We start from the raw sequence: 18,336 nt of genomic DNA, 5'->3' as shown, positions 1-18,336 counted from the left end.
GAATAAATTACAGCCCTCTTCCTAGCATATTTATTTAAGAGAGGAAAAAAGACTTTTAAGCTCTTATATTTTTAGCTCATTTGACCATAGAAATCCTATAAATTTTAAATAGTCCCCAGGAGTCAACCTTAGAAAGTTTCAACAATTGGGTTTCAGATAGATTTTATTATATATTCACTTGCTCATATTTTTGAGAATTTAATGTCACTTTTGTAATGGCTGCTAAAAGAATGTTATTGCCTTTTTAAACCATACATTTTATTCTTCAGTTTGACATAAAATGCTATAAATAAATCGGATGGAAAGCTATTTAGCTACTTGACATCTATAATAACAGAGGGTGTTCTATAAGGCCAGATTTATAAATAGGCAGAAGCTCCAAGATTTGGTTATTATAATTTAATTGCACAAACTTCTGTTGAGGGTTTGCATCATTTAGCTAACAAATATATCCATAAAATAAGCATTATAATATAATACATATTCAAGCAAATGAATAAATGTCACTGTGACTATCCTCTTGAATTGGAACAAACAAGAAGTGGTGTAGCCCCAGATGTTTACTTCAACTGGCCCTGAAGGGATGGATAGATAGGCTGCTGGGTAATCACCATGGTTACTGATTCACTCTTTATGTGAAAATGGTACTAAGGCAAAATGGTACCATCTATCATACAGTTCTCATCCATCATAATATACAGCAGGGATGTTCATCGTGCAACTTTAGCTTTAAAGAGACTGCTGATTTGTGTTTAAGGGGGGCTGAGGATGTAGCTCAGTTTGTAGAATTCTTAGCTAGTACGCATGAAAACCTCGGGGTTCAAAATCCAGTACCACAAAAACACAATACAGTGGTGGTGCACACCTGTAAACCCAGCACTCTGGAAGTGAAGGTAGGAAGATTAGGAGTCCAAGGTCATCCTTGATTACACAGCCAGTTTAAGGCCAGCCTGGAACATAATAGCCTTTGTCTTCAAAAGGAAGAGGATAAGAGGAATATCTTTACTAGAAAATATTATTTTAATTGTGTCAGATTGTGTGTGAGAACACTCAAAGTCAATTTCAGTCTCTGAATAACCCTCCTTTCTTTCAGAGAGGATTTACTTTCTGCTTCCATTAGTTATCCGGGCTAAGGGCAGATCTCCCTAAATCCAGCCAAGAATGGAAATCATTCTAATTTAGGCTCCAGTCCTGTTGAGAACTGGCCTTTCCAAAGGATTCTGGAAGCTCTGCTTAAATCTCTGCCTCTTGGCCCTTTGACATTTAACAAGTATCTTGTGAGAATGAGCAGCCCCAGAGGCTGGGCTCTCTCCTCCTTTGCTCTCAGACCCTGCCTCCCCTGCCTCCATGGCTTTCAGTGCCTCACACAGGTGGCCCATGCACCTTGTTCTTCTTGCCTTACTCTCAGGAGGCTTACATTGAATCCATGGTCAGAAGCAAAGAAGCTCAAAGCCCAACTTTGATTACTGCAGACACTTTCCCTGTCTTTTAGCTAAGTAGCTTAGACTGATCTTCAATAGCTCAGGCCAGGTGTCCCCTCTTCGTCTCTTGTCCACCCTGCCTTCTATAATGGTCTCTTAAAATCTAACTCTATTTCCACTCACTAGCTTAGCTTATGATGGTACAATTTTCTCTCAGGTGTCAAGTCTGGTCCTGAGCTGCACAGCACAAGACAAAATATCTTTGAGCTCAAACAGTTAAACTGGAATCCCTATCTGAGTGTGTATGATTTACTTCTGTGTAGCTATAAATAAAATACTTGACAAAACACCCTAAAGTGAAGAATTCTCTTTTTTTATGTTTTTCTTCTTTGGGAGGGCTCACAGTCACAGAGGATTTGGTCAAAGGATCATGTTTTCGGTGGAGCATGCAGTAGAAGAACTTCATCACCTCACAACTGTTGAGAAGCAGAGGAAAAGGACCAGGGACCAGGTAAACCTTGAAAGACATGTGACCTGTTGACCTACTTTTCCCAACCATGTTCTGACTCCCGAACTTTCTAAGATCAACCCTCCCCTCCTCAACATGCACAATTGGGGACAGCATGACTTATGAAACCACAGTAGAAAGGAGGCCAATGTGAGATGGGGTCTGATAGGAAACCCTGATAGGAAACATCCACATGTCTATCCAACAGAGAGCAGAGACTCATGTTGTGCTGTGACTTAGTCAAAAAGTTACTCTTTTACCCAGTGGAGATTAACTGGAAGTTTTCTCTTACTGGGTTTCCACTCAGAGCATACTGAGGGAAGCGGGGAGAGGAAGAGCCTATCACACACGGGCAAGGGGGACAGCCTTTCCATGAAAAGGGGAGCAAAGTCTTGGTGCTAAGAAAGACATACTGTTTAATGGAGACGGTTGGCTTGTGGGCAAAGAAAGTCAAGCCTCCAGATCACATGATAAAACAGTTTAGCACAGGCCAAATGCTGTGCAGAATGCAGAGCCAAGAGTTAGGGTATAGTCAATAAACCAAACCAACACACTAGAATAATCATGACTGGGAAAGCACAAAGAGACAAATGACCTAGCTGTAAATGTAACAGCATTAGGAGTAAAGATAACTGATTGATTGGTAGATTGATTGATTGATTGATTGATTGATTGATTAACTGACTGGCTGAAAATCTCTTGTTATGCTTAGGACCCGCTATGTAGATCTAGAACTTGTGGCAATCCTCCTGTCACTGCCTTAGTGCAAGAGATACAGGGATAAGCTAATGCATCCATCCTGCTGATGGCTCTTGAATGGTGGACTGGCAGCATTATTTTGCCAAATTGACGGCACTTCAGTGAGTTAATAGCTAGAGAAATTCGGACCCCCGAATGCTGCTTGTGGTATAAAAACTAGAGGAAAAAAAGTTAGAAGATGATATGTAGAAAGTAAAAAACATTATTAGTCTTCAATTTATTTAAGTTTGAGTGTATACTTGGTGTATAAGTATGTGGTGTGTTAACTTGTGAGTGTGTATAAACATGGAGGCCAAAGGAGGATGCTTAGTGCCTGACTCTATTATTCTTTATCTTATTCCCTTGAGACGGGGTCTCTCACTGAACTTGGAGCTAGTCTAGTGGCCAGCAAGTCCAGTGATCTTCCTGTCTCCACTCCCCACAGCATTGGGGATACCAGTACACAGGACCATGCCCTGCTTCTTATGTGGGTTCTGGGGATTTGAACACTGGTCTTCACGTGTACACAGCAAGTCCTTTACACCCTGAACCATCTCCTCAGTCCAGTTTTTGTACTAAAGCTATGGGCTCATGGGCACTTCTCTTCCTTCTATGCTTTTCCAGAATCTTCTAATGCGATAACATTTTATTTACAAAATAAATATTGAGCAAGAAGAAATGACACAAAAAGCTGACCTCAATTTAATCCACAGTAAATGGCACAATAAAAACTTTCTTTTAAACTCTGATTTCTTTGGAGTTAATTCCAGTAGCAAAATTGTAAATGCCTGCATCAGCCATGGGAATAGAATACAACAGTTTCCAAAGACTGTAGAGTTCAGCTCTTCTGGGGTCCCCTTAGCCCCTTCCATTTTTCTTTTTAACAACATGTTGCTTTTATTCCGGAAAAATCAAATGATGTATTTTTTCACTCATTTTATTCATGAAAATTTGTTTTTTACCTGAAATTTTCATATTCTTCTGCGTGCCGTCTCCATGGGCATTTCTGTATGTTAGTGATGATCTGAATGTAGTCATCCTCAGAATACCTGGGAGTTGAATATCAACGAGATTAGATAAGAAAGTCTCACATGGACCATTCTGGAGACACTGAAAATCTCCTCATTTTAGCCCTGAAATCAGCAGAAATAATTAAATATCATGCTTGCTCCTAAGCATGGAGGAGCATACAGCTTGAAATTTGATATTATTATTATTATCCTGGTTTAAGAATATATATACAAATCTCATAAGTCAAGTTTCCTATTACAACCAGTGAAAAATTCTGTGTGTCTCTTTTCCTCTGTCTATCTCTGTCTTTCTCACATACACATACACAAAGCAATTTTATATTAACTTTAACTCAACAACAGATAAATACTTTCTAAATGCTGATCATGAACCTATAGTTTGGATTCTGTTAATAGCTTCACATAGAAATATGTAGTTAGAACTCCCTACACACACTCACACATGGTCATACACACACACACACACACACACACACAAACATAATCATCAGGTTTTAATTTTCTGCAACACATTAAAAGCCCAGACTGGGCTATGGTGAGAAAGCTGAATACAGGCATAAAAAGCTATAGACTGTGACACAGTCTGATAAGATAGGCGTGGGCCAAAGATCCCAGTCCCCTTAGATCTCTCTCAATTCCACCATTAAGTATTAATTCCTAAGACACAGAATGCTGTTTCATCTTTAAGAGTGCTCATTTGAAATGCAAATATCTCTCTGAGTTGAGAAAAAAAAACACCTTGAGTTTTCTTTCCATTCGTCTCTCAGCCATCAGGTTGCCAGCCATTAAGATCAAAGCCGTGTAACAGCGAGGGGAGAGAGAGAGAGAGAGAGAGAGAGAGAGGGGGGGGGGGAGAGGAAGAGGGAGGGTGAGAGAAATAGGGAGAGAGGGAGAGAGAGAGAAAGGGAGAGAGGGAGAGAGAGAGAAAGGGAGAGAGGGAGAGAGAGAAATAGGGAGAGAGGGAGAGAGGGAGAGAGGGAGAATGTGCTGGTGAGTGTGTGGGAAAAAAAGTTGAGCACAGTTTTTCCTGGTAGAATGAGTCCATAACCCATGAGAAGGAAATGAAGTCTCCCCAAGGTTATCTCTAAATGGAAGGATTTCTGACAGGCAGGGGTGTAGTTAACCACAGAACGCCTTTGTAGCTGAAATTTACCTTCCTCTGGGGTTTCTCCCTCTAACAATACAAGTAACAAGCATCAAGGAATCAACTTGGTTCCCACTGACTCTGCCGATGAACCCAGAAAAATCTTCTAAGAACATAGTGAATACTGAAAGCAAAGCAAAGCAAAGCAAAGATTCCACCAGAAGATTAAAAATAGTTTTAGGTGCACAGCTTCCCACACAGTGGACTCAGATCACTGCATGGGTCAAGTACTCATCTTAGCCCACTACATCATAAGAGCCACACTCTGACGCCCAAACTGTCTAGATGAGCTATTTCTGGCTGAAATGTAGTACCTGCCTCTACAAGACCTTTTGCAAATGACTGCTAAACTTGAAAGAAATACCCATTAGGCATTCTCATTTCTGGATCTTTAAGAGATTCAGTGTTGTGACATCTTTCTTGTCTAGAGAAGTCAGTCCTATCAATTACTAAGGCTTTAAATCATTTCAGAATGTTATCGGGACAATCAGAACACGGTACATACAAGAGCCCATGAACCAAGGTAAGCAAACTACTTGTGTTCACTAAGCTCCGTCAGAGAAAAAGTGTAAGGGAGTAGGAAGGCCAAACACACATCTAATTAAATCAATGAGAATTGCATTTGCACTTGAAGCCAATATAAAGTGTAATTGGAAGATAAAGGAGACAGAAAGCTATTGTCTTATCATCAAACTAGATGTACCAATGTCTAAATTTTATTGGCATGATATTTATAAGACAAAAGAAATGAAATGTTTTATGATGTATGGTTCAGGTTAGTGAACTTGAAGACTGAGCAATAAAAAGTATTGAAAATTAAAAAACAAATGGGGAAAACTAATGGAAATGTGAACAAGCTGGGCCTGGTAGTACAAGCCTATAATTCCAGTATGCAGGGGGCACCGAGGCAGAAGGGTCATGGGTTCGAACTGTATCAAGATCTTATATTGTTTGAATGTATTGAGAAGTAAATGTAAACTTTTAAAAGAAAAGAAAAATAGCCATGGACAACCTCGAATGGTTTGATGTATGAATAATTCTAGTCCTCCTAACAGAGAGGGAGAGCATCTTTGAAGTCTGATGGGATTTATCTCTAAAACCAATGAAAACTATAAAGCTGCACACCTAAGAAGCCCAACACACACAAAGGACAAGAAACATGAAGGAAATGACAACATAAGAGTAAGTTCTTAGCAGCAGCAAAGAGAAAAGCCTAAGTTGTTATGAAGTACAACACAGTACATATGAAGAAAGCACAGCCTGCAGCATGCTTCGTGTTAGAAACAATGGGAGCTGGAAGGCAGTGAACAGTGACATAAATCATAAAATGGGGCCAGCCAAAGCTCGTTCTAGAGTTCTATACTCAGAAAATCTTCCCAGAAAATGAAGGTAAGATAAAGACTTTGTCAGCAGCAGTGTTGGAAGAAGACTCCAGGCAGCAGAGCAATGAGGGCGAATGGGTGTCCGGGCTGGCGAAACATAATGAAGAGCTCTAGAAAGAGGATATGTGAACACACACAGGGACCTTTTCCGTTCTTTCCTACATTTCTTTAAAAGGCAACTGACAGCTGGGAGATGGCTCAGCCAGGAAAGAGCTTGCCTAGCAAGCGTGAGGACCTGCGTCTGAGTCCCAGAATCCAGGTAAAAATGACAGCTAGGATGGCACCCATGTTTGTATTCCTGGCAGGAATGCACAGACAGCAGGATTCCTAAAGCTTGCTGGCCACCAATCCAGTCTGTTTGGTAAGACCAAAGCCCTAAGAGACCCTATCTCAAAGGAGGTGGACAGCCTTTCAAAGGATGCTACCCAAAACTGATCTCTGTCCTTTGGCATGTGCACCCCCTACCCCCCCCACACACAATATAGTTAAGGAAAAAATTAAAAAGCAAAGAAACATTGACAGTTTAAAATAAAGATAGCAATATAATGGAGGGAAATCATTATAGCATTTGTAAAATAAATATAATCACAATTATAGGGCAATGCCTAGATGGCAAGGGTGGAGTCAACAAGCAGGAGCAGAGGTGTAAAAAAGCTTTTGAAAGGTGACTACGGTAGGAAAAAGGGATGTTTGTTCTAACACAAAGTCAGTCACACAAACGCAGTCATAAAAATACGCAAAGCAAAAGGAAGCAGATAAAAAGAAGCAAAGAACAGGTAAATCAAAAACAAATAGTAATAGGGTAGAATAAATATTGCCACATGACCAGTAACATGTAAATGATCTAGACACACCCATCACAAGGCAGAGAATGACAGACTGAATGTGTTAAAAAGCTAAAGTATATTTTTTTGCAAGACGAACATCAAACAAGCCAAGTGCGTAAAAGGAGTTATAAAACGATAACGACAGTAGAGATAATTAAAACAAAGTTTGAGTGGCTTTAGCCACAGTATAGTCCAAACAAGAAATATTGCTATATAAAATCAATATTAATGAGTAAGGACCATTACCATGAAGATAGGGTAAGATCAGAAAGAATACTTATAAACCTGTTCCTTCCCTGCCTGAGCAAGGAAAGTGAGAGAAAATACAAATGAGCAACGTCGGGAATGAGAGCTTGAAGAACTGTCCTAATGGTAAGATAATGCAGCAACAGTTTGGCTGACTTAGATATACTGGATGTACTTACTAAAAGGTAAAACCACCAAAACCCACTCAAGAAAAAACAGTTGATGGCTAGTATCACTGCTGTTTCAAAATTGCAATGAAAATGCTTTCTGAACAGAAAATAGGCACACAACAGTGTCATGGATTTTATCAAATATTTTAGGACTGTTAATACAAACTATACATCCACAAAACCTCCAAGAAACCTGAAGGGCTGGGCATCTCCCAACCTACTCTCTGGGAACAGTGCTGCTCTGATCCCAAAGTCAGAAGAAAAATATTATTTTAAAATATACAAATACTCTTTATAAGCACACATAACAAAAATGTTCAACGAAAACTTAATAAATTAAATGCAATGGTACATAAGAAGAGTAAGGTTGCATGAATAAGTGTTAGGAATACATGGTTGGTATGAGATATACCAACCAATGCAGCTCACTACATGATGTAGTAATGGAGAAGAACCCACTGATAATTTTAACACAGAAAGTAAAAACAGCTTTCAGCCAGCCTAACATTCAACACGCATACACACACACACAGACACACACACACAGACACACACACACACAGACACACACACACAGACACACACACACACAGACACCAAAAAAATCCGCAAATTTAAAAGCAGAAGGAATTTTCGCAGTACAATGACAGGTGCCCACAAAAACAGTCTATGGTTGAGATCATATTCATGATCAAGGTTCCCAAGACAAGGAAGATGGAAGGATGCCCACTCTCCCAAGCTGTCTTCCATTTGCTCTGGGGGTTTAGCCAGTATAACAATGTAAGAGGAAGAAACACAGTCACCAGATTAAAAGAAGGAAGGAAAATTGTCTCTACTCAGAGCTCAGAGATAACAGTGTCATTGACTGGGTCTACGCGAAAGCTACTAAAATGAGCAACTTAGCAAATCTGAAAGATACAAACTCAGAGCACTTAATCAATATTCGCTCTCACTGTGCAAGAGCCTAGAATAATTGGAACCAGGACTAGCAATATCCTTGCATAAATTGATATTTAAAAATATGAAATATGGAGGAATAAATTTGATCAAAATGTACAAGTCTTGTGCATTAAAAGTACAAGATACTGTAAAGAGAAATTTTAAATTTAAGTAAATGGAGCCAAATACCATGCCCATTGGTCAGAAGTCTCAAGACTGTCAATTTTTAAACTTTATTTGGAGATTTTGGTGAATTGAAATAAAAATTACATCAGTGTTTTGTTTTTTTAAAGATAAATTAAGGAACAAATTATAGCACTCTAGAGAGAGAAGGTAGAAGCCACCCAAGCCTGAGGCTACTCTGGATGACACAGCATGTTTTCAGGTAGTCGGGGATACATAGAAAGACCCTGTTTACAAAATTTTAAAAGGCGGGTCTAAACTGGGTGGTGGTGGCACACACCTTTAATCCCAGCACTCGGGAGGCAGAGGCAGATGGATCTTTGTGAGTTCGAGGCCAGCCTGGTCTTTTAGAGCTAGTTCCAGGACAGGCTTCAAAGCTACAGTGAAACCCTGTCTCGAGAAATAAAACAAAAATAAAAAGTCAGGTCTAAAGTTCACATAGAAATTGAAAGATCAAATGTAGCCTGCAGGATAAAAAAACTAAGAAAGCTGAGTTGCACTACCCGAATTCAGGACACGCTGCATCACCCAGTGATCAGTAAGACTGAAAAATGAACTATTGAAAGAATGGGAAATCTAGTAGGGGTATTCCACAAGACTGTGCCAAGAGAAAAATAATCTTTTCAACAATGACTGCTGGAACAACAGGTAGTGATACCAACAACAAACCAGCAACTTTCATCTTGCCCAATATCCAAGATTACCTCTAAATAGTTTACTAACCTAGATATAAGAGCTGTGTGAGAAAAAACCTTGATGGTACCTCAGTATGTGTGTGTGTGTGTGTGAGTGTGTGTGTGTGAGTGTGTGTGGTATACGATGTATGTGTGCATAAGAGATGTGTGTATATGAATGAGAGGTCCATTGTGTGATTCATGTGTGTTTGTATGTGTGAGGAACATGTGTGTAGGTGAGGAGCATGTATGTGAGGTGTGTGTGTGCGCGTGCACACATGTGTGGTGTGTATGCATCCACATGTGTGAGCAGTTATGCTTGTCTGTGAGTATCTGTGTAGATACCAGAAATCTACCTCAGGTGTCTTCCTCAATGGCTCTCCACCCCACTTTCTGAGACAGAGTTTCTCACAGGACCTGGAACTTGTTCTTTCTGCAAGGCCCGGGATCTCCCTGTCTCCTCCCCCAGCACTGCAGTTGTAGGCTTGACCGGCCACCCCTTCCTTTTTAACATGTGTGCTGGGATCTGGACTAAGGTTCTTGGGCTCACTAAGCCAGCACTTTACCCACAGAGTCATATCCCTAGGCCGAGGCATGTATGTAGTAAGCAGACTAAAAGAAGAAATCTATAAATTAAATATCAAATAAAAAGATTATAATTGGAAAACATTATAAAGAAAAAAAGTTAGTTGTTTTCATTGAGCTATATATTTTCTCTGCTCCCGTCCCTACCTCCCCACTCCCCTTCCACCCTTTCCCATGATCCCCACAATCACAATTTATTCAGGAGATCTTGTCTTTTTCTACTTCCCATGTAGATTAGATCCATGTATGTCTTTCTTAGGGTCCTCTTTGTTGTCTAAGTTCTCTGGGGTTTTGAATTGTAGGCTGGTTTTTCTTTGCTTTATATATAAAAGCCACTTATGAGTGAGTATATATTATATTTGTCTTTCTGGGTCTGGATTACTTCACTCAATATTATATTTTCTAGATCCATCCATTTGCCTGGAAATGTCAAGATTTCATTATTTTTTTCTGCTGTGTAGTATTCTATTTTGTAATTGTACCACATTTTCTTTATCTATCTATTCTTCAGTTGAGGAGAATTTAGGTTGTTCCAGGTTCTGGCTTTGACAAACAATGCTGCTATGAACATAGTTGAGCTCATGTCCTTGTGGTACGATTGATAAAGAAAAATTTAAAAAATTTAAAGGAATGAGGATGTAGTGAACTCTCAAAATTCACAATGAGACAAAATAAGCCTATAAAAATGTGCAAAAGATTTGAATTGACACTTTGTCAAAGATAATAGGTGGCAACAAAACAGAACATGGAAAGATACTTAACAATGCTAGCTACTAAGAAAGTCAAATTAAAACCACAGTGCTATGCCACAGCGCATCAACTAACATGGCTAAAATTAAAAATATGAATCATACACAGTTTGGCAAGCACAGAGCACCCAGAACTCTCATGCTTATTGTGGGAATGTAAAATAGACTATTACTTTAGTGAGCCATTTTGCAGTTCCTTCAAAACTTAAACATAAACATATTATGAAAACCCTGCTACCATTCTCCTAGGGTGTTTAATATTCAAGAGAGACAGAAACACATCCACACAAAGACCCAAATACAATTGGTGAAATCAACTTTATTTGTACCAGACAAAAATTGAAAGCAGTCCAATGTAATCCAAAAGGGTTGCACAAAATTGTTGTATATACATTGTAATGGAATATGCTGCTTTGATTTGGCAGTGCAAAGGAATGAACTACTGTACTGTTATGGCAGCAAGATAGACAAACCTCAGAATAATTACAACAAAGGGAAGAAGCCAGAAACAAAAAGAAAATAAGGCTCAGGCTGCATCAGAAAAATGCAAACTTGACCAGAATGACAAAGTGGACCAGAAGTCATCTAGGGACGGGATTGGCATGCAGAAGTGGGGACGCCGTGGAGGAGATGTATGTATTGCAAAAATGGCCCAGAAAATGTTTGCAGGTTATTGACAGGTTCAGAACCTTTGTTATATTCATGGTGGATGTGAATGCAAAGATCCTTCAAATTATACATTCAGTTTGGGGTAAACATAACTTATTTATTCCTTAAAAAACTTTTCAAGTGTTCATAATTGCTCCAAAATTATATTTTAGGATATCCGAAGACATGGTTCTGTGGGTAAAGGCACTGGTTTTGAAAGCCTGGTGACCTGTGTTAGATTCCGGAGGTGGAAGGAGAGAATGGATTCCACAAATTTGCCCTCTGACCTCCACCAGTGCCATGACATGAATGTCCGTGCCTGTCCACACATATCATATGCACAGCAACAAAGTAAGAATTTCAAGAATTGTATTTTGCTATGATGATGATACATGGCAATATTCTATTAACCCTTGTCTTGGATCAAATATCTGATATTTGGAATTCTATCATGAACTTGGAATATATTTTAAAAGGTAAGATTTTTAGAGTTTCCTGGACAGCTTGAGCTGGTTCTCATGAACCCGCAGAGTACCTTGACCAGTGTTCCTCAATGGCTCTTCTCACACCGAATTTCTAGCGTCTTGGTTGCCTTCCCTATGTTTTCTCCAAAGGGTGTGTCAGGCTCACCGTTCCCAGCCCAGCACAATCTCTAAGACATATGGACATACTCATTATCTTAGGAAAGTTGTACTTAAACACAAGTGTGAAATGAGACCGTCAGTTACTCCAAAGAAGCTCAAGTCAACATTTCCAGACCTCATGCTTTATATCTTCTACTTAATAAAGCCCCCAGTACCAACTTCCACTGACTTGTTCAATCTGTAAGTCATTCATATGTTGACTGAATTTAGCTTCCTTTTGGAATTCCAAACAGCCATTATAGAATTTACTCGATTCTTCACACAGGCTATGGAGGAATGATTCTGCAGCTCTGCAGAAAAGATCTAACCTCTAGCAACTAGAGAATACAGTACACTCCTTTTCAATATGATGAAATACCTGGCCAAAACTACTTAAGGGAGGAACCACTTGGGCTCATCGTTTCAGAGAGTCCGTTGTGCCACAAAGGATGTAATAGCATTCAGAGTGACAGAAACACGAGGTAGAGCCACTTCCTCAGCTCTCAGTGAACCTAGAGGCAGGAAGACAGAGGAAGGAAGCCAAACTTGAGCCCCTAAAGCCTTCTTAGAGGTCTTTTCTGACCAGGCTCCCTGTTCCACAGGCTCCAAAACTTCCTCCAATAGTGCCACCATCCAGGAACCAAATGTTTAAACACAGAAGCCTGTCAAGGACATTTCTCATTCAGCTCATGTCTCCTACGTCAGTTTGGTTAACATTTGGACTTGCTAGTACGTAATCTTTCTTGATCCTCATTGTTGGTGGAGGGTGGGTGTGGGCAGCCTGTCTTCCCTTCCTTCATGTTCTCTCACTAGCTGGAGCCATTGCATATGATAGCCTGGCTGTTTAACTTCAGGACTGTTGTGAACAGTTTGATAAACCATGGGTGGCTTGAAATTGGCCAGTGTGGAACCATTCACACCACAGGAGTTGGCAAATGTGGTGAAAAAAATGGGTTGTCTTCTGCTCCTTGTGCCAAAGTTCACTGTGAGGCCTACACTTCCTCATAGCTGTGTGATGTTAGCCTAACTCACCAATAGCCACTCTCCATTGTAATTCCAGAGCCATGCCAAGGAATACAGGTGTGGCTACACCTGAATCATCAACAAAACTGACTCAGAGTGGCTCGAAGACTCACACAAAACTACCTTAAAGGATCCAAATGGCAATTGTTACCCCGTGATATTAAAAATGATTTCGTGTTCACTAAGATCTGGTGTGAATTCTCTTGAGTTGAACATATTTTTACTTGGCTTTTACTAAAATAATCAATCTTTTTAAAAATCATTATTAAATGATTTAAACCATTTTTAAATCATTCCCGCCTCCATACCAAGTTTAGTTTGTAAACATTAAATTTGCCATTTACTACTAAAATAGCTCTATGACAGAAACATGTATAGTTAGAGGAAGCGTGTCACTAGGGTTGGGTTTTGAGGTTTCAGAAGCTCAAGCCAGACTTGGTGTCACTCTCTCTTCCTGCTGCCTGTGGATTGGGATGTAGAGCTCTCAGCCACCTCTCCAGCACCATATCTACACACACACCACCATGTCCCACCATGATGATAATGGAGTAAAGCTCTGCACTGTAAGCCAGCCCCAACTAAATACTTTCCTTTCTAAGTATTGCCATAGTCATGGTGTCTCTTCACAGCAATAAAACCCTAAGACAGAAGTCGGATCATTTAGTTTAGGGATGCACATCTTCTGTTAAATTGGAAGATGTCATTACATACTCTATCTCACTTTGCTGATAAAGTAGCTCCATGAAATTGTGACTTTAGAGCGGGCTTTGGGTTTACAAGGTCCAAATGCTACCCTAAAGTCTTGAGAAGCAGAACTGTGGCTCCCATTTTTACAAAAATTAAAGCTAAAATGCTAAAATGTCTGCAGAGGCAAACAGCTTCCTCAATTTTGCATCGTAAGTGGATGGACTAAGAATTAAGCGCTTTTGATTTACATTCCAGTTGTCTTGCTAATATATCATGTCGCATCTCATCTATTTTTATAATGAAACTGAAAATTAATCTCATCAGAAACATTTTCTGGTCCCAACACACACAATAAATCACTCTAAATAATGTAGCAAGTTATTTCAGTAGAATAAATACTATCTACTTAAGTCATCATTAATAATACTCAAAAATGAGATACATTATAAATAACATAATAAATGACGTTAAATAAATACCATATTAAATATCTCGTTTTTTTTCAATAAATGTCTTTTTGAAGATGAAGCTAGACATGCTGTGACTTGCTTTATGCCAATTAAGATAAAAAATGGGCTTTAAAATGTTTAATATATGAGTAATTAATTGAAGCATTAAGTATTTATTGGATACTTATTAGGTACCTTAAAGTTATCCTGGGGCTATTCATTTATTAGTCCCATTTGCCCATCTGTGATACTCATTTAATTTCTCATAGTGTCTCTTTGGGCTGAATGCCAACCTACCATGTCCACTGAAGTGTGTAGGGGCTGTTCATTACTACCATGTTAGCTGCTGTGTGATGCTGTGTGTCTCAAAATCATTTGCAGCCATTAGCAGAGCTCATCTCTTCATGAATAAGACCTTTGGGGCCAGAAAAATGACTAGTCTGAAAATTGCTTGCTTCCAAAGCGTGAGGACCTGTGCTTGATCCCTAGAACCCACATAAAAAGCAGGCATGGCAGCACACATCACGGTTCTAGTTCTGGGGAAGTAGAAATAGGAGGACGCCTGTCTAGCTGCATCAGTAAGTACCAGCATCAGTGAGAGACTCTGCCTCAAAGAATAAGGTAGCGGGTGATTGAGGAAAATATCTAATTTTGACTTCTGGCCCCTGTATGAACATTTTCTGACATGTGAATACAAACACGTACACACAAACATAAATAAATAAGTGCATAAATGAATCCTATAAGGTAATGCAGTATTGTGAGATATTTAGTCCTCACATAAAATCGTTTTTACTGGGAAAGACTTTTTTAAAACCATGGAACCTAAATGAAAAGAAGCATGTGGCCATTGAACGAGTGGAGCCACGCAATAGCACTGTTGCTTCAGCTACTTTCATCCACAACGGAAGACTTCGACTCACATTGCTTTTCGACTCTGTATGATCTAACTCTAACTTCCAATTAGAATGCTATGGGTATTGTCAACCAGCATGGAAGGGGGGTATCTCAAACTTTCATTTTCACCATAACTTTTAATGACTTTCTGACAGGCTAAATAAATATTACTGAACAGCTTCCGAAATTAACTCCTAAAAATACCAGTGTACTTGTCCACAGCCCAGATGAAGTCTCCAGGGTACTATAGCACATTATTTGAAAATGTCTGACATTGATTTTTTTTTTTTTTTGGTTTTTTCGAGACAGGGTTTCTCTGTGGCTTTGGAGCCTGTCCTGGAACTAGCTCTTGTAGACCAGGCTGGTCTCGAACTCACAGAGATCCGCCTGCCTCTGCCTCCCGAGTGCTGGGATTAAAGGCGTGTGCCACCACCGCCCGGCTGACATTGATTTTTTTTAAATGAATGGATGATTTCTCTGTCCCAGGAAATTAAAATTGGGGGGTATTTTTACTTACTATGAAGATAGATGGAAGGAAATTCTACAAGCTGTGACTAACCTAAGTAAACTGGGAGGGAATAGTCCAGATCCTAGCCAGATGGGACGTTGTGATAAGGGCTGTACTAATTGGTGACGCACAGTAGGGCTAGGAAAGAGGTAGACTAGGAGAAGCTGTTATCATCTCACATCTATTGGGTCCCCAGAAAGAGCTAGAGTGGCAGGTGAAGAGGTCCGGTCTTAGTTTGTGATAAACACCATGCTGAGGAAGGGGCTTACTTCATCTTACAGTTTATAGTCTATCATGAAGCAAAGTCAGGGCCGGAATCAAGGCAGGAACCTGGAGGCAGAAGCAAAAGCCATGAAGGAATGCTGCCTACTGGCTTGTTCCCTGTAGCTTCCTCAGCCTGCTTTCCTGTAGCACCCAGGACAATCTGCCCAGCCGACACTGTCCACAAAGGCCTAGGTCTTCCCACATCAATCAAATCACTCATCAAGAAAATGCACCTCAGGGTAGCCTATGAGTCAGTTTGATGGTGACATTTTCCCAGATGACCCGAGCTGTGTGTCAAAGGGACAAAAAAGTCTAACCAGCACAGGGCCACTTACCAGAAACTGTGGTCCATGACAGGAAATGTAGTCATGCCCCTCCACGCCCAAAGAGAGACCCAGGGTAATGTATTCTAGAAGTCCTCCTACTTTCTCCTCTTCTTGTCAGTTATTCCCTGCATGACCATAATTAGAGAATCCCAACTAAGGCAATCCATCCTAACGAACTCCAGGAATACCATAGAAGTTAAAACACAGAGACCATCCAGCCATGGATGGACAGTAAGAACTGCATAAGACAAATGCAAGCCTATTTCTCAGCATTATCTGGGAATAGCTGGATTGTGCTTCAGTGAAATCTTTTGGTACAATGTAAAAATAAATCAGAACCTCACAGAGGAAAACAAAATGTAACCCAGTATCTGGAAAGTTCCTTCTGCATAGATATCTGCAGCATGCAAATACATCAACAGGATACAAAGAAGAAATAAGCCAAGAAGGAACATCTTGTTTAAGATTTTCATATTCACTCTTAAAATATGAGGTTTTGGAAGATAAAAATGATGACCTACTTTTGAATCTTATGGAAATGAATTTACAGACATATAAGTGGATATTCAGAGATGAAACCAGCAGTCTAGTGTCAAATTGTAGAAATATCTTATATATTGCAAACAGTATGAAAGAACCAATAATATAGTATTTCCTATCCCTTGAGTAGCATCATACAGGATGAGTGAGTTACAACAGTCAAGGAGCCAGAGCAGCTGGAGGGGAAGATTTTTGGGACATGTGCGAGTGACTGTTAACCCTTTGCCTTCACATTCATCTGGTTCACACCTGCAAAGGGGGCCCTTCCCTCATGTATCTTGTACCATTCATTTACTATGCATACCTACAGTACTTATTCTTTTATTTTCAAATATTTATTTGATAAATATTTTCTGGGCACTTGCTCTGTATTAGTCACTGTTCTGAGCATCAACAATACAGCAAGCTAAATAAAATCTATGCTCTCGTGATGTTTGTATTGTAATAGGAGAGGACACCACAGTAAATCTCATTAACACGTGGATTAATATTGTGCTTAAGTTTTTCTATGCATTAAGGAATGGATAGCAAACAAACAAGATAATAGGGGGGAAAAGTAGGACAGGGTGGTAATTTCTGTAGAGTGGCTAGGCTAGGAAAGCTCCTAAAGTAGGAAAGAAGGGTTGAGCAGAGGCTTGAAGGAGGTAGTTAGGCTGTGCATGTATGGGGAACAGGTATAAGGAGTACATTCAGGGCAAGAAGAAGGAAAGGTGAGCAGGAACAGTCAAGGACCAAGATAGGGTAACACTTCCCAAGGAGTCAGTAGATAAGGTCAGAAAGAAGAATAACTCTGAAGTCATGGGCCTCACTTAAGCCTCACTCCGGCTACCAATCGTGCATCACATAGCACAGGCTTGTTGGAAGTGCAGAACCTCAGGCCTTTTCCCAGGTCTACGACCAGAAGCCATGTTACAATAAACCCCCAGGTGGATGTAGGTATGGAGGTTTGAAAGAAAGTGACCCCAAAGTCTCCTAGGGAGAGACATTAGTGGAGGTGTGTCCTTGCTAGAATAGATGTAGCCTTGTTGGAGGAAGTGCATCATGAAGGGGTGGGATTTGGGGGGTCTCAAATGTCCACTAGACCCAATGTCACTCTCTCTTCCTGCTCCCTGAGGATCTGGATGTAGAACTTTCAGCTACCTCTCCAGTACCATGTCTGCCTGCACGCTGCCATGATGCCCACCATAATGACAATGAACTAAACCTCTGAAGCTTAAGCCAGCCCCAATTAAATGTTTTCCTTTATAAGAGTTTCCATGGTCATGGTGTCTCTTCACAGCAATAAAGCCCTAAAACAGTAAGCATAGGAAAACTTAAACGTTAACTACTTTATTGAAATATAATTTGCATATGTGATTCACTCATGCAACTGTACCAGTCAATGTTTTTATTATATTCACACGTATATTCAACAATGTTATAGTTTTACAATGCTTTTTTATCGCCAAAGAGAAATCCTTGATCTTGCCTATCATCTGTTGCTTTTCATAAATTTGAGTTATTGTCTTTGTTTTCATTCATATCAAATGTGTTTTATTCCTATATTGATTTCTTCTTGGGCATATTATGCAAGGAAAGTGTTGTTTAATTTTCACATATTTGTGAATTTCCAAAATCATTTTTCTGCTATTGATTTTGAGTCTCAATCCACTGTGATTAGCTAATGCACTTGGTATTATTTCTGTTTTAAACCTACTGACTTTTTAATGAGCCAGCACATACACTATCCTAGACACTGTTTCCTGTTTGAGGAGGTACATATTATTGTAGTCAG

The 18,336-nt window shown here is 39.8% G+C and overlaps 1 protein-coding gene across 1 annotated transcript in view; it reads right to left on the bottom strand.

Annotated features, from left to right (window-relative positions):
* The window catches only part of St8sia6 (ST8 alpha-N-acetyl-neuraminide alpha-2,8-sialyltransferase 6), a 129,608-nt gene that overhangs the window by 29,560 nt on the left and 81,712 nt on the right, over positions 1 to 18,336 (bottom strand). Inside the window, exon 4 of the mRNA XM_038335357.1 lies at positions 3,630 to 3,716. Within this exon, the coding sequence (XP_038191285.1) occupies positions 3,630 to 3,716 (87 nt within the window). The remainder of the gene's footprint in view (positions 1 to 3,629; positions 3,717 to 18,336) is intronic.

The sequence above is a fragment of the Arvicola amphibius genome, chromosome 6, assembly GCF_903992535.2.
Source record: "Arvicola amphibius chromosome 6, mArvAmp1.2, whole genome shotgun sequence".
In the NCBI taxonomy this organism is placed as follows: Eukaryota; Metazoa; Chordata; class Mammalia; order Rodentia; family Cricetidae; genus Arvicola; species Arvicola amphibius.
Note: the sequence above shows the minus strand (reverse complement) of the source record. Positions and strands in the feature narration are given on the sequence as shown.